Genomic DNA, 15,608 nt, shown 5'->3' with positions numbered 1-15,608 from the left:
TTTACATGCTTTCGAACTGCTAGGTTGGCAGAAGCTGGGACAAGTAACGGGAGGTCAGTCTGTTACGCAGTGCTAGAGATTCGAACCGCTGAACTGCTGACCTTTCTGATCGACAAGCTCAGCATCTTAGCCACTGAGCCACTGCGTCCCTAACAGAAAAAGAAACCAACTGGAAGAAAATGAAAAGATTTTTTTTTAAAAAAAATAAATAAATGGGAAAGTTGGAATGAGGAAAGCAGCCGGATCTTGTGGGGAAATTTACAATAATTAGTATTAGGCAGAAAACAATCTAGACAGGGATTATATATATATATCAAAACCTGGGCAAGATTGTTGTAAGCAGATCTTTGTAATGGCATAATATGAAGCATCAAGAAAGGAGCCCTTGCAACAAAAGCTATAAGAGACGGGAAGGATTCTGCAAATACTCTGATGCTGGTATTGGATATTGTTTGCTGTCCCACTTTACTTAGAGATACAAAAGGCAACATTTGGGATTCCATTACATACCGTATTTTTCAGAGTATAAGACGCACCAAGATTTTGAAGAGGCAAATTAAAAATAGTTTTTGCACTCTGCAGACCTCCCCAAAATGGCCCGTTTTTCACGAAACGGGCCCGTTTTTGGCAAAAAAAAAAAGGGGGGGTACACATAGCCTTTAGGAGGCTTGTAGAGTGCTCCTGGGGGCTGGGGGGGGGGCAAAAACAAGCAAAAACGGCCAGTTTTTCACTCATTTTTGCCTTCCCCAGCCCCTAGAAACTCTCTGGAAGCCTCCTAAAGGCTATGCACAGCCATTTTTGCAAAGGGGGCGGGGTTTTGGGAGGCCAAAAATGCTGTATTCAGTGTATAAGATGCACCCAGATTTTCACCCTCTTTTTGGAGGGAAAAAGGTGTGTCTTATACTCCGAAAAATACGGTGCTTTTTTTTAATCTACTTGCAGAAAAAAGCAATAGTGAAGTATTCTGGAAAAACAATTCTTGCATCCAGTCCAATTAACTGGATTGCCTAAACGTCCGTGTAACCTCAATGGTAAGTATATCCCAGTCATGAAACTAAGGCTGGTGCTTGATTGACAACAGCCCCCTTAGTAGAGAATCATGGTCATAGGCAGACATAGTGCAGTTTCAAATGTTGTCCACAAACCTTTTCCTCTGAAGGTCATTGTAGAAAGGTGCTAGTTAAATATATTGAAATTATTTGCCTTAGATTAGAATGATGAAAAAGTACAGCAAATGCACACAGCATATCCTCTTATTGACAGGTTACAACAATGCTGTGGCACTGTGTCCTCCTCTAACACATAGTTTAAAAACTAAAGAGTTGTGCTTGCACAATGACCGATCTTCCACATCTATCTTGGTATTACAGCACTGGATATATCTGGTGATAGCCTTCTGTGTCACTCATCCAGACAACTACTCATTTCAATTTGGGGGAACCTAGTCCTGGAGATTAAAAGTTTTTTGTGGCCAGAAAAATCCTCTTGGCAGCAGCACTGCAACCCCACCAGGCAAGCCTGTAGGCCTTCTGTTCAGGTTAGCTATTTCCCTCTGATGCCTTTAGCCACAGGGTCCTGACTGGCCATCAAATGCACCTCCCTGGAGCATCTCAACTTCCCTGTGTCCCCTCAGAGCTTAACATCGCCAGTTCTTCCCATCTTTGCCAGGAGGGTTTGCCCCATTCACTGTGACATAGTTCAAGCGTGGAGGGTATTGACTGGGCTGGCTCGTTTTCTTGGAGATGCCACTTTGATGGGAAGCAACAGAATGAGAGGAGGCCTCACTGGGACCTGAAGGAATAAAACCAGAAATGAAAAAAGGGCAACCATTAGGGTTTGTATATGGCTGCTTCACAAGCTGGGGAATAACTGCATAGCCCCTTAACAGTTATCATTCCTTAGGCTGACCTTCAGTACAGCTGTGTCATCCCCAAAAATCAATCAATCATCAATCAATCTCTATCATCTCTCTCTATCTCTTTCTGTCTGTCCATCCATCCATCCATCTATCTATCTCTATCTCTCATCTCTCATCTATCTATCTATCTATCTATCTATCTATCTATCTATCTATCTATCTATCTATCTATCTATCTATCATCTATCTATCTATCTATCTATCTATCTATCTATCATCTATCTATCTATCTATCTATCTATCTATCTATCTATCTATCTATCTATCATCTATCTATCTATCTATCTATCATCTCTCTCACTCACTCCTTTCTTTCTTTCTTTCTTTCTTTCTTTCTTTCTTTCTTTCTTTCTTTCTTTCTTTCTTTCTTTCTTTCTCTCTCTCTCTCTCTCTCTCTCTCCCTCCCTCTCTCCCTTCTTTCGCATTCAAGTCACTTCTGACAACTGGACTAGTCCCTGCAAAAAATTTTTTTGTCAATGTTTTCATCAGTGGTTTGCTATATTGAAAAAGAGAGTGACTGGCCCCAAGTCACGCATCTGGCTTGGTACCTAAAACAGAACTATAACTCATGGTCTCTCAGTTTCTAGTATTGACCACTACACACCACTACAGCTGGCTTTCAACCTTCAAAGGCAAGCTGGTATAATGATTCCAGACCTATTGCTCTAAAGTGAAAGTAAAAGAGGTAGATCTAGTATATGCAACTGCAGGACAGACTTATCTGCTGCAATCAACAGAGACTTTGCTATAGTGAGGAGCAATAACAGGAAATTGTGATTTGGTTGATCCTGACATACCTGAGGAAGGCTGGGCTTGTAGAAGTCTCACCCTGGACAACTGCACGGAAGCTCTTCCAATGCCACGGATATTGTGCATCCCTCCTGCTGCTGTTATCTTGTGCTCAGAACTGCTTTCCAGGGGATGTCGTCGAAAGGCATTGTTCTTTGGGCCCTGGAGCTGCCAGGGGGCAAGAGATGAACACACTGGTACAGAGGGTATTTCAGGGATAAGGAAATTCTTTTACCCCACCACGAATTATTAAAGCACAGGTTAGGCTCCATAAACCAAGAAAAACACTCCAAATTTCTTCTAAGCAGCTTGCTTTATTGTTCCTCACTTATAAACAGAAAGTTTGCCAAACTGAAGCAGACTACTTGCACTATTAAATACAAATAAATAAATAAAAGAACTCCTAGGGAGGAGCAGTCTTAACACTCTTCCTCCCAACCAAACTATCTAAACTTAACTGTCTCTTGTTCCTCTAGAATGCAACCCCTCCCTCCCTCCCTCCCTCCCAGGAATTCAGGCTATGTTCCACCACACCTTCTGCATGGAAGATCTGAGTGGGAGGATTTGATACCAGCTGAGAACAGGGACAAGTGTCCGCTGGAGTGGAGATGGTGTGCCAGTCTCATGTACTCTTGAAAGACCCATTTTCTGATTTGCTACAGAAAGGAAAAGTGGTCAGATTGATGGCTGGACTTTACTTGAACAGAAGGCACTTCCTTCCTCCAGGTGTGCATGACTACCATAGCCCTATCCAGTTGATCTTACGAAGGACTGTGAGGCTTATGCAATAAGAATTCTGGTAGAAACCAGTTCAGAGGAAGTTATTCTATAACTCCTATGCTTCTGATTTTGCACCTCTGTGCTTTCATTCACACTTGTCATTTATAGTTCCCAAAGTTACCCTATGCTGATCTCAGGAGAACTGTAACTAGGGAAGGGGCAACATTCATTGCACACTAACTCACGGCACTAATAATTCATTCATGTAATTTCTGAGATCTCGGAATTGAGGTGGACCTCACATGAGCTTTGGCAGCCTGCCTTTAGGAGAAAACAGGGGAAGCCTATTACCTCTTCGGATGTTTAATCTGGAGTTTATTAGGAGAAATAATTAGCTTAGGGCATTGGATAGCATCACTGTAGCAGAATAAGGCTTCCTAAGTGGACCTTGAAGACAGCCGCAGAAGCTCAGCAACTGAGTTCTCAACAAACCTATACTTGAATACTGCTCACCTGCCTGGAACCCACACTGCATTTCAGACATTAAAACATTAGAGAGGGTCCAGAAGTATTGTACAAGAAGAGTACTCAACTCCTCTGCTCATAATAAAATTCCTTATACCACCAGGCTTGTAATTTTAGGCCTGGATAACCTTGAACTACGCCGTCTACATTCCGACCTGAGCTTAGTACACAAGATTATCTGCCATAACGTCCTATCTGTTAAGGACCACTTTTATTTCAATGGCAATAACACAAGGGCTATCAATAGATACAAACTAAATGTAATCTGTCCTAACCTTGATTGCAGGAAAAACGATTTCAGCAATAGAGGAGTAAATGTGTGGAACACCCTACCTGTTCCTGTTGTTAGTTCCTCTACCCCCCGTAACTTTTACCTCAAGCTGTCTACCGTGGACCTTACGTGTTTCCTAAGAGGCCCCTAAGGGGGCGTGCATAAGCGCAACATCGTGCCTACCATCCTTCTCCTATTGTCCCCATTTATATGTACTCTTTTATCTGTTTATGGCTAGGTTTTGCTTATTTATATCCATTTATTTGTGCCATTTTTCATGTGTCCGTGTCTATGTCTATACTGATATTTGTTTCCTTGTAGTTGTTGACAAATAAATAAATAAATACATAAATAAATAATAAATAAATAAAACTGGGATTCTGATGCAGCCTGCTAGTGAATTCCTACTTAGGCCTGATTATAGCAGAAGCAATCTGATGGAAGTTAGCTTTGGCCCTCAGCTATTGAAGGGAAACCACCAAGATACTGTCATTGATTGTTCTGCTGTGAATCTTAAACTTAGCTAGTCATACTGTTGGGACAGGGGAGACATACCCTCTGGCCAGTAACCTCGAACGAGCGCGACCGCCGTCTCCTCCTCTTGGCCTCTAGTGATTCTTCCCTCTTTTCCAGGTTCTTGCTTCCCTTTTGGTTAACCCGCAGCCAGGGACCAGGGGAGCGTCTGGGGACATGTCTCCCAGGAGCAGTATCCCCAGTGCTGCTCGATAGATTGTCCTCGCTGATGGCATGTTGCAGGCTGGGGCTGGCGGGCAGAGGGCAGAGGGCAGGGGTTTCCCGGCAGAGGGTATCCTCGCTTTCACTGAGAGAATGGAGGGAGAGGTTGCTGAGCTCCTTGGTTGGCTTCTGCAGGTTCAGCCTGTCGGATTCCAGCACTCGTGAACGGCGCCGGGCGGCCTTCACCGCAATGTTTTTGATGCCGCTCGCCATCTCCTTGTGCTCTGCCAGGGGTGGAAGCATGTGGCAAAATTAAAAGCTTTTCCTGGGTTCCCTTTGCTTGGGTGCCAGCGGCCCAGCAGAAAAAAGGAAAAGGCGGAAAATGCCAGAAAGCAGCTTACAGTCTTTTCAAAGTGGATGGGAGAGCCTCATTGCATTGTCTTTTTCTGATCTGATACAGAGGTGGTATTCAGAAGGTTCTGACCAGTTCTGGAGAACCAGTAGTGGAAATTTTGAGTAGTTTGGAGAACCAGTAAATACCACCTCTGACTGGCCCCACCCCCATCTATTCGCTGCCTCCCGAGTCCCAGCTGATCGGAGGGGGGGGGAATGGAGATTTTGCAGTAACTTTCCCCTGTGGTGGGGAGGGAATGGAGATTTTACAGTATCCTTCCCCTGCCACACCCACCAAGCCACACCCACCAAGCCACATCATGCCCACCAAGCCACGGCCACACAACCGGTAGTAAAACATTTTGAATCCCACCCCTGATCTGATGGGTAATTGGGAAGAATGAGGAGGAAGTAAGAGTTCCCAGTAAGTCAATAAAATAGGCCTCAGCTGCAGACTGCTAGCAGCCTAACTACTCATGGAGCTCCATGAGGAAACACAGAACCTTTACATATTTAACGATAGGATTTGCATCCTGCCTTTATTTTGTACAACTCAAGGCGGTGTACCTAATGTCCCCACCTATTTTTCCCACCTATTTTTCCCACATGAGCTGAGAGAGAGAGTGATTGGCCCAAAGTCATCCAACTGGCTTTCAGGTTCAAGGGAAGACTAAAACTCATGATCTCCTGGTTTCCAGTCTGGTACCTTAACCACAATGTCAGCTTGGCTCTCAATAAATACCTTGCATACGCTATACCTCACCTCCATGCATCAAGATGCTGTCAGAACAGTGATCGCTGCTGTCAGGGGAAGAATTCTGGTGGCTGCCCAGGATAAGCAAACTTTCCTGGGGGGTATACTGTGAAGAAGGAAGGAGGCAGGCCATGTTAAATTATACAGAGCTTTCCCAGGAATGTTATAGCTCCTCCCCTAGTGAAGTGGTGAGATCATGTTTGAAGCCAACCACCATATGCATGTCAACCCCCCCCTTTTCTTTACTCTTCATACCTCTTGACTGATCATGCCATTGACATGGATAGGGGGTGGATTCATCACAGCTGAATGCTTCATCTGCCGGGCCCGAGGACTCGCCTTGAACACCTGAACTGCTTCACTGTTGAGAAAAGAAAGATAAGTATCTGCTGATTCCGGCACAGCACTAGGCAAACGGTTTTCACGTAGCTCCAAACTCCCTTTTTATGGGCTGCTGAGCCTCCACCCCAACAAATTGAACTGCCAAGACTGCTTAAAAATCAACAGCAGGCTGATTTTTAAAGGGAAAACTCACAAAAAAATGTGCTATAAGTTCTAACAAGGCTTGAAAGAAACAACTCTGAAAATAAAATCCCTGTCCTGTATGTGTATATGATGCACTCCTATCCATTGGGAGATCTGGTCTGAATTAGATCTGATGAATACCCCGATTGTGACTGAATGGGCTTGGATGGTAGTTGTTGTTTTTAACCCATTCTCCCAACCTTAAAAAAAGAGGAAGTGGCCTTTACGACAAACCATTTCAAGAGAAGTGGGGATGCATATGGGTAGAATGGAATAGAATAGGAACAGGAACAAGAATAGAAGAGAAGAGAAGAGAAGAGAAGAGAATAGAATAGAATAGAATAAAATAAAATTCTTTATTGGACAAGTGTGATTGGACACACAAGGAATTTGTCTTTGGTGCATAGGCTCTCAGGGTACATAAGCAGAATAAAATAGAATACACTAATGAAGAATCATAAGATACAACACTTAGTGATAGTCATAGGTTACTAATAAGCAATCAGATTATACTAGGAAACAAACACAACAATCTAAATTGTAAAAATACAAGCAACACGGTGATAGTCATGTGGGATGAGATAGGTACTAGGAAGGATGAGAATAATAATAGAAAGACTGTATTAGTAAATAGTTTGACAGTTTTGTGGGAATTAGTTGTTAAGCAGAGTGATGGCATTTGGGAAAAAAACTGTTCTTGTGTCTAATTGTCTTGGTGTGCAGTGCCCTATAGCATCGTTTTGAAGGTAGGAGTTGAAACAACGTATGTCCAGGATGTGAGGGGTCTGTAGCCGTGGTGGGTTACAGGCAGTACACCCCGGTACGGCTGTACCGGAGCCTGCTTGGAGCACCAGATACCATTTTGGTATGGTGCTCCGGAGGGCCCACCTGCCCACGCGAGCTCCTTACTGGTCTTTTAAGTCTTTGGCGCTTCCTGCACGTGCACGGCCCGTACAGCACCTGCGCAATGCTCCGCTGAGCAGCTGGAGCATTGTGGAGGCTCGCGGAGGCGGTAAGACACATGTGTCACGCGTCCATGTGGACGCCGCCGGACCCGTTCCAACCGGTACAGTTGGAACGGGATCTGGAACCCACCACTGGTCTATAGATATTTTCACAGCCCTCATTAAGGGATGAATTGAAAAAGAAGGGAAAAATGATTAAGACAAAGTAAGAGCAGGGAGGCCGAGAGCAGTGATGGAGAGAAGCATGAAAAGAAAAACGCGACATCTAAGAAAATGAAAGACAAAAGAGAGTGGAGAATATCTGAACGCCTGTGGAAATTTGCACTCGTTCTCTTAACTTGGCTTTGGTTCCAGGAAGCCTTTCATGCCTTTCACTCCAGAGTTTTCAAAGACCCGTGTTTCATACACGTAGTCCTCATCTTAACAACAGCTCATTTAGTGACCGTTCAAAGTTAAAACAGCACTGAAAAAAGTGACTTATGAGCATTTCCCCACTCTTACGACTGTTGTAGCACCTTCATGGTCCTGTGATCAAAATTCAGCTGCTTGGCAATTGACTCGTATTTATAAAGGCTGCAGTGTCCCTGGGACTGTGTGATCCACTTTTGTGACCTTCTGACAAAGAAAGTCAATGGGGAAGCCGCATTCACTTAAGAACACTGTTACTAACTTACCAATTGCAGTGATTCACTTAAACAACTTTGGCAAGAAAGGTTGTAAAATGGGGGGAAACTCACTTAAGAACTGTCTCACTTGGCAACAGAAATTTTGGGCTCCACTGTGGTCATAAGTCGAGGACTACCTGTATTCTGTTGTGCGTGATCCATCCACATTGGAATGCCACTCTTCTACCTCCCTTTTGAAGAGTACCGAACAGTTCTTACCTGTCTGATGCTGGAACAAGGGGTGGGAGGGTAGTCTTCCGAGAATCCCGCCACGGCAGCTGCTGACCCTCAGAACCCAACGTCTTGACGCTCTCTTGGTCTGAGTCCAGAATGTTTTCTGCAGGGAGCGGGGGAAGCTTTGGCACAGAAGACTCCTGCACATAAACATTTTCTTCATTTTAGAAACTCTTTCAGAAACACGTTTGATAACAAAAAATAAGCTAACTTTAAAAATAATTGGAGGGCAACGAGACTACCTGAGAGATCCTTCAAGCAACAAAGTACGGAGAGAAATCTATAAAAACCTTATGAAGGAGATAAAAAGAAGACTGACACCACAATTGGCAAGAGAGATAAGACTGTTTTGTTATTGGAAAGATACAGGTTGACAATGAAGGTTGATAATAAAAAATTAGTTAATCTTGGTTGAGCAATAAGTAGGAATTTAGTAATTTTTAGATTGTTTTAGATTGTTATTCAATGTTTATTCGTCAACAATTAAATAACTATAGTTAACAATAATGGAATGATAATAGATACAACTTAATGATATATACTATGTACTGTTAAACTAGTAAAAGAAATCTGGATACAGATTGCAAATTGTGACCTGGGAAAAAGACCTATAAATTTTACCAACAAACTTCTATTTAGGTTTTGTCATAAAGGTGCATTTATTTTTGGGGGGTTTGACGAGAGGAGTTGGGATATAAATAGTAAATGATTTTTAGCTAATTGTAATAACAACAAGGAAATGTTAATGGATATTGTTTAATAATATATACATGCTCTGGTATTGGCAAAAGCAACTTGGATATAATATTCTAAACAGCGAAAAAAAAAAAGCTTAGAAACTTTATTAATTGATTTTTTGTCAGAATATGTCATAAAAGTGTAATGTTATTGGAGGATTTTTGAAATAGCTAACAAGTGCCATTATGTGGTTGTGTTTTTAAGTATGAATAAGTTCAGGCAGAAGCACGTTCAAATAATTGTAGTCAAATGAGAATTGTGGTATATTGATAGTAAAATACATAAAGATTTTTGATTTAAAGTGTATAATCTATGATGAACTACAAGTAATGACTATGGAAGAAATGCACGAATGTTATTTGTAACCAATCGACACGCTTTCTACAAGATGTATTGAAGGATGATTCTTTTTTGTGTGTTTTTGTTCAATTAAAATAAAAAAAATCTTTTATTTAAAAAAAAAACATTTTCTTCATTTTAACTGTTTTTATATTTATCTTTTTACCATTTTGTCAGTCACCCAGAGCTACCTTATTGATGAGGTGGGAGGCATATAAGAATAGAATAGAACAGAATTGAATTCTTTATTGGCCAAGTGTGATTGGACACACGAGGGATTTGTCTTTGGTGCATAGGCTCTCAGTGTACATAAAAAGACAAGAGACATTCGCCAAGAATCATGAAGTACAACACTTAATGATAGTCATAGCAGAAGTGGGTTTCTACCGGTTTGGCAGAGTAAGTAGCAACTCAGCCTGCCATGCCCCCAAACCGGTTCTATCAGTGGCAGCACCATCTTGATTTTCAGTTCTTCCCCATGCGCAGAACAATCTTCATTGCAAAAATTTATTTTTCCCCCTTTTCTAATGTTGTGCGCATGCGCAGAACTTTTTAGGTGCAAGTGTGCACACATGCCGAACTGTCAGTAACGCCAGTAGAAACCCACTCCTGAGACATAGGGTTTAAATAAGCAATCAAATCATACTAGGGAACAATCACTATAAATCGTAAGGATACAAGTGACAAAGTTAGTCATACAGTTATAAATGGGAGGAGATGGGTGATGGGAACGATGAGAAGATTAATAGCAATAGTAATGCAGACTTAGTAAATGTAGTTGGACAGTGTTAAAGGGCTTACTAAACTTACTAAATTAAAAAAAAAAAACTACCGGTAAATAATAAAACAAAGAAATAAGTGAATAACAATTTGGAATGAAACGGAAATGGGGCCAATGTAGAAGAAATATATTTTGGAGATTTTTCTGGGAACAATAGTGAAGGGCGGAATTGAAACAAATGCTACAAAGGTTTATGTCCAAGAAAAAAGATGGATGAAAAAGAAGTCACAAATCCTGTGAGAATGTTGAAAAACTCTACGGCTCCAGGTGTAGATAATGGAAATGTCAAAATAAGGAAATGGTTTGTTTATATGCAATAAACACATAATGCGATTATTATTGTTCATTGTGTGTGTGTGAGAAGACCCATCTGTTCTTGACCATGGGAAAATACTGTCACTGGGGAAAAGTTAGCAACTGAATGAAAAAAAAAATACACAGGTTATTTGTTAAATATGTCTAGGAAGATGTTTGACAGAATTCTAATCAAAATGGTAGGAGAGGTAACAGTGTGCAAAATCCAGGAAGTCTAATAGGGCTTTATGCAGGGCAGAGGGTGCACATGCCAATTTTTTTTATTTTTCAGCAAATCACTGAGATATGTATGAATGTGAGAAAGATTATTGTAGAATGATTGATTTAGAAAATGCATATGATGGGTGCCTTAGGGTTTGGGCCTCTTGATCGCCTCTTCTCTTTAACATCTACATGAAACTGTTGGACAAAGTCATTTGATGGCAGGGGTGTAGTATTATCAGTCAATTGGCATCCTTCAGTCTAAAAAGACTATTGTATTGTGCTCTGGAAAGAGGTCCTAACGCAGCATCTGGTGTGGCTAAAAAGTCTAATTCGGGAGTGGCAATCCATTCCACACTGAGGGAAAATACACTCTTAACCCTGCCCAGCCCCCAAATTTCACTGGTTCCAGGACAGCCTCTTTGCCTCAGCCTGCTGAACAAATGTCTCTTTGAAATGGAGAAAGCCATGCTGCGTCTTTAGCCTTGACATCTGAATGATCAGAGGTCAAGGTTTCCCAGCTGTTAATGCCCATTCCCAAGGCCTTTAGATTCCTCTTGCAGATATCCTTATATCCAGCTGTGGTATCCCTCTGGGGCGCTTTCCCTGCACTAATTCTCCATACAGAAGATCTTTCGGAATCTGACCATCAGCCATTCTCACGACATGCCCAAGCCAGCGTAGATGTCGCTGTTTCAATAGTGTATACATGCTAGAAATTCCAGCACGTTCCAAGACTGCGCTATTTGGAACTTTGTCATGCCAGGTGATGCCAAGGATACGTTGGAGACAGCGCATATGAAAGGTGTTCAACTTTCTCTCCTGCCATACGTAAAGGGTCCAAGACTCACTACAGTACAAGAGTGTGCTCAGGATGGCAGGCTCTGTAGACCTGGATCTTTGTATGTTTCGGAGGCTGGGAGGGTTTGAATGGGAAGGAACCGGCTCCAGCTCAATTCTGGAAAGATGGAGTGGGCTTTGGTCCTCAAGGTCTGGTCATAAGTCATCTTTCACAATGGGTGGGGTTACATTTCCCTGGACCGAACTGATCTGCGATTTAAGGTTATTGCTGGCTTCCCAGCTCCTGCTCAAGGAGCAGATGACTGTCAAGGCTGGGTCGGGGGAAATCTGGACAATCAAAAAGCATATCTTTTTTGAAATGTCTTACCATTCCGTCTTACAGAACAGTAAGAAATTTATCATGATTCCTTTCTTGTTATATCACGTTTTCCATCTTGTTGGCTCCTGTGCTCTACATAACATTGCTTATCTTGAAAGGGATAATTGAAAGTGATAGACAATAAGGGGGGAAAACAATTCAGTAATAGTTTTTATGTCCAACATTCATAGAAGATGACATGAAGAGATTTTCAGGGTGGTTTAATAGGATTTTTTAAAAAAAATCTATACACTCTTTGCTTTGCCTTGCCTTTTATTGGAAAAACTGATTGGTTTCTTGATACTCAGGAGTTTTTTTTTTTTCTGGATGCATCGTTAAGTGCAATGATGGGTTCAAGAATAAAATGAGAAGTGAAATTAGGTTTTCATTCAATATTCAGAAGAGAAAAATGTGAGACAGACAGCAGAAGAACGAATGAACTGTAAAATTGATATTTATCACGGAATCTAAATGACTTACTGGAAAGGGTGATGGGCAACTTGGACCCGAGGGCCTTCCCTTTCCTTGATTTAAAAGTCTACCCTGACCCCCATACTGCATTTTCTTTATCCAACAAGGATAAAGATGTAAGAGCAATGGTGGCGCAGTGGTTAGAAGGTAGAATTGCAAGCTGACTCTGCCCACTGCCAGCAGTTCGATCCTGACCGGTTCAAGATTGACTCAGCCTTCCATCCTTCTAAGGTGGGTAAAATGAGGATCCAGATTGTTGGGGGCAATACACTGACTTTATAAACTGCTTATAGAGGGCTGTGAAGCACTACAAGGTGGAATATAAGCCTAAGTGCTACCCTGTTTCCCTGAAAATAAGACCTCCCCGGATAATAAGCCCAATCGAGCTTTTGAGTACATGCGCTAAAATAAGCCCTCCCCCAAAAGTATTGCAACACAGCAGCAGCCATGAGGTGACCACGCTCGCCACCTCCTGCAGCTCAAAAATAATAAGACCTCCCTGAAAATAAGGTCAAGTGCTTATTTCGGGGATCAAAAGAAAATAAGACACTGTCTTATTTTCATGGAAACACGGTATTGCAATTGTCATTCTCTGCATAATAGGACACCTAGGTTTCCTCTGCTGGTGCAGACAGTTTGGTCTAAATGTGGATACTGCTGAGGCCCAAAGATATTACTTTTGGGTGAGGTGAAAGGATTTCAGCAATGAGAACATCGATGTACCTTAAGAGCTCTAACAGTTGCTTGATCCATGACTGCCATTCGATCTAAGGCCCCTTCTTCCAGCTCATGCAAGTAAACCTGATACAGTTCCTCCAGATGGGATGGCACCACTAGGTGAGACTCTGGCAATGAGAAGGGCAAGCAGAAATGAGGTCACACAGGAGAGGCAAACAGACCACAGAAGCTTCAACACTGGTCTACAACTGAGATGGCAATCCCTTGTAGTATGAAGGGAATGGGACAGATGCTATGGTTAGGAAGGTATTAGAAAGACACCGAATTCTTTTGATGAGAAAAGCATCAATGCCATGATTGAATAAGCTAAGACAGGGTGTCAAGCTGCAAAATAATCCTTGGGTCGCACACTCATGACCTGTACGTGGCCCTTCAGGATGATATTATAGAGCCAGCATCAATACAGATAAACCAGAAAAAAGAACACCCCTTGTTTACATATAGACAAGTATAGCAACTAAAACGTTCCATCAACTTCTATACTGTTTGCTCCTAAGGCTACTTACTCACTAGAGATTTGAAAAGACTCCACTACTGCAATCTTCAGATTAATGAACTAGTGTTGATGCTTCTCCCATTAAGTTTTGCGTTTGAGACTCCTGAGCATAATACTGGGGGAGGCCACAAAATTGTGAGGCAAAAAGGTTTTACTATTACGTTTGAGAGAGGCCATCAATAGATTATAAGCAAAGGTAAGGCATGTGAATCTGAAAGAAAGGATAGAGACCTCTATTGTGCCTCAGAGAAGTCTGGGAAAGTAGATGATTATTATATAACATCTTTTATTTTCTTACACACAACTTCCTCGATGAAAGAACTGGGAGCACAGAGCCCTGCCTCTACCACATTGTATCAAGAATGTATGTGTGTATGTGTGTGTATCCCTGTGCCCATGACATACACATATACACATCCATCCATCCCTCCCTCCCTCCCTCCCTCCCTCCCTCCATCCATCCATCTATCTATTTCCCTCCCTCCCTCTACCTACCTATCTAATCTACCTATCTATCTACCTAATCTACCTATCTACTTATCTATCTACCTATCATCGTCTGTCGTCTGTCTATCAGTCTGTCTGTCATCTGTCTGTCTGTCTATCCATCCATCCATCCATCCATCCATCCATCCATCCATCCATCCATCCACCCACCCACCCACTCACCCAACCAACCAACCAACCAGTAAATCTACATCAGTTCTCCTCAACTGGGTATTAGAATCCAACACCTCTGGAGGGCACTAAATTGTGAAAAACTGATCTGCAATAGGCAATGTAGGTAGTCATACCATGAATTATCTGTCGTTGTTCTTGGATGATGCGGTGACAGAGGCTGCGATAGCGCTCAAAGCGACGCACAGCTCTCTCCTGATGACGGATGAAGTTGTCCTTGAGAAACGTACTCGACTGTATGGCTGTATTCTCCACTTCCAGTTCATGTACCTTACACAGCAAACTCAGAACCTCCCTCTGCTCTTCTGAGCTGATGCACCACGGCAAGGTCTCCTCTAGCCGCTGTCCACGCTGCCGTATTTCCCAGAAGCGCCTTTCCAGCTCTGCCTGGCACAGAGAAGAGGTACAGAGTCACAGAGCCAGTGAAAGCCATGGATAGCGGATGGGAGGAATGTTGCTGACTGCAGACTGCTCCACTCTATAAAGTTGCAACATCCCCATTCTCCCTTCCCTCCCTTCCTTTAGCTAATATTCTGTCCATCCCACCGGCTTTTGACACCTTCTGCTTATGAAGTTTATCCTGTTCCCCCAGGAGAATAGCGATGTGTTCCCGAGCTGCTGCTACTTCTTGGGGCTCTGGCACATCTGAGAGTTCGTCCCCAGTGTCAGAGTCCTTCTCGTTTTCATCTTTGTTGTAACTTTCTTTTCTTTGCTCCTCTCGCCACTTTTGTGCTCGACGTGTCTTCTCCTGTTCCCAACTGCAAAGGGGGGGAGGGGGGGGGAGAAGGGAAGGAAGAAAGGTTGAAGAAATGCCTTAGGGTCAAGAGCCAGCAAATGACAGGCAACTGGCACATCTGGTCTAATCTCTCAAAATAAGATGATGGAAAACAGTGAATTGCACAACCAAGGTCCTAGGAAGGTGTCCTGTTTGTTCTCTACTGTCTGCTTACTCAGCAATGGTGAGGAGATGGCGAGAGCTCTCAATCTGTATCTCCATGTAATTATTCTCCAGCTCCATGAGGTGGCGACGCACATCCATCTGTTCCCGAAAGGTGCTGATCAGCTGTTCCCGGAGCTGATCCATCTCCTGCCTCTCAAAGTGATTCCCACGGAGCTGTACTTCAGCTATACAGAAGGTGGAGAAAAGAAGTGTAACTGATACGGGAAATCCAACCAAAGTGCTGAGAGACAAGAAGCTACAGAAGAGCCAAGTTTTTGCTCCCTTTCTTCCATGCCTTTCGGTTTCAACCATGTGTCT

General features: G+C 42.7%; 1 protein-coding gene across 1 annotated transcript in view; it reads right to left on the bottom strand.

The window, feature by feature from the left end:
• Positions 1–732: 732 nt before the first annotated feature.
• LOC309384884 (dynein axonemal intermediate chain 2-like) overlaps positions 733–15,608 on the bottom strand; it is an 86,063-nt gene continuing 71,187 nt past the window's right edge. Inside the window, exons 24-33 of the mRNA XM_081938728.1 lie at positions 15,301–15,475; positions 14,910–15,108; positions 14,467–14,737; positions 13,162–13,283; positions 8,420–8,574; positions 6,301–6,406; positions 6,055–6,151; positions 4,779–5,182; positions 2,716–2,875; positions 733–1,791 (exon numbers count right to left, since the gene is read on the bottom strand). Of these exons, the coding sequence (XP_081794854.1) occupies positions 1,637–1,791; positions 2,716–2,875; positions 4,779–5,182; positions 6,055–6,151; positions 6,301–6,406; positions 8,420–8,574; positions 13,162–13,283; positions 14,467–14,737; positions 14,910–15,108; positions 15,301–15,475 (1,844 nt within the window). The 3' untranslated portion in view covers positions 733–1,636. The remainder of the gene's footprint in view (positions 1,792–2,715; positions 2,876–4,778; positions 5,183–6,054; positions 6,152–6,300; positions 6,407–8,419; positions 8,575–13,161; positions 13,284–14,466; positions 14,738–14,909; positions 15,109–15,300; positions 15,476–15,608) is intronic.

Source organism: Natrix helvetica (assembly GCF_964273705.1).
Source record: "Natrix helvetica genome assembly, chromosome: 1".
NCBI lineage: Eukaryota > Metazoa > Chordata > Lepidosauria > Squamata > Natricidae > Natrix > Natrix helvetica.
The sequence above is the reverse complement of the archived record's forward strand: the minus strand, read 5'-3'. Positions and strand labels throughout refer to the sequence as shown.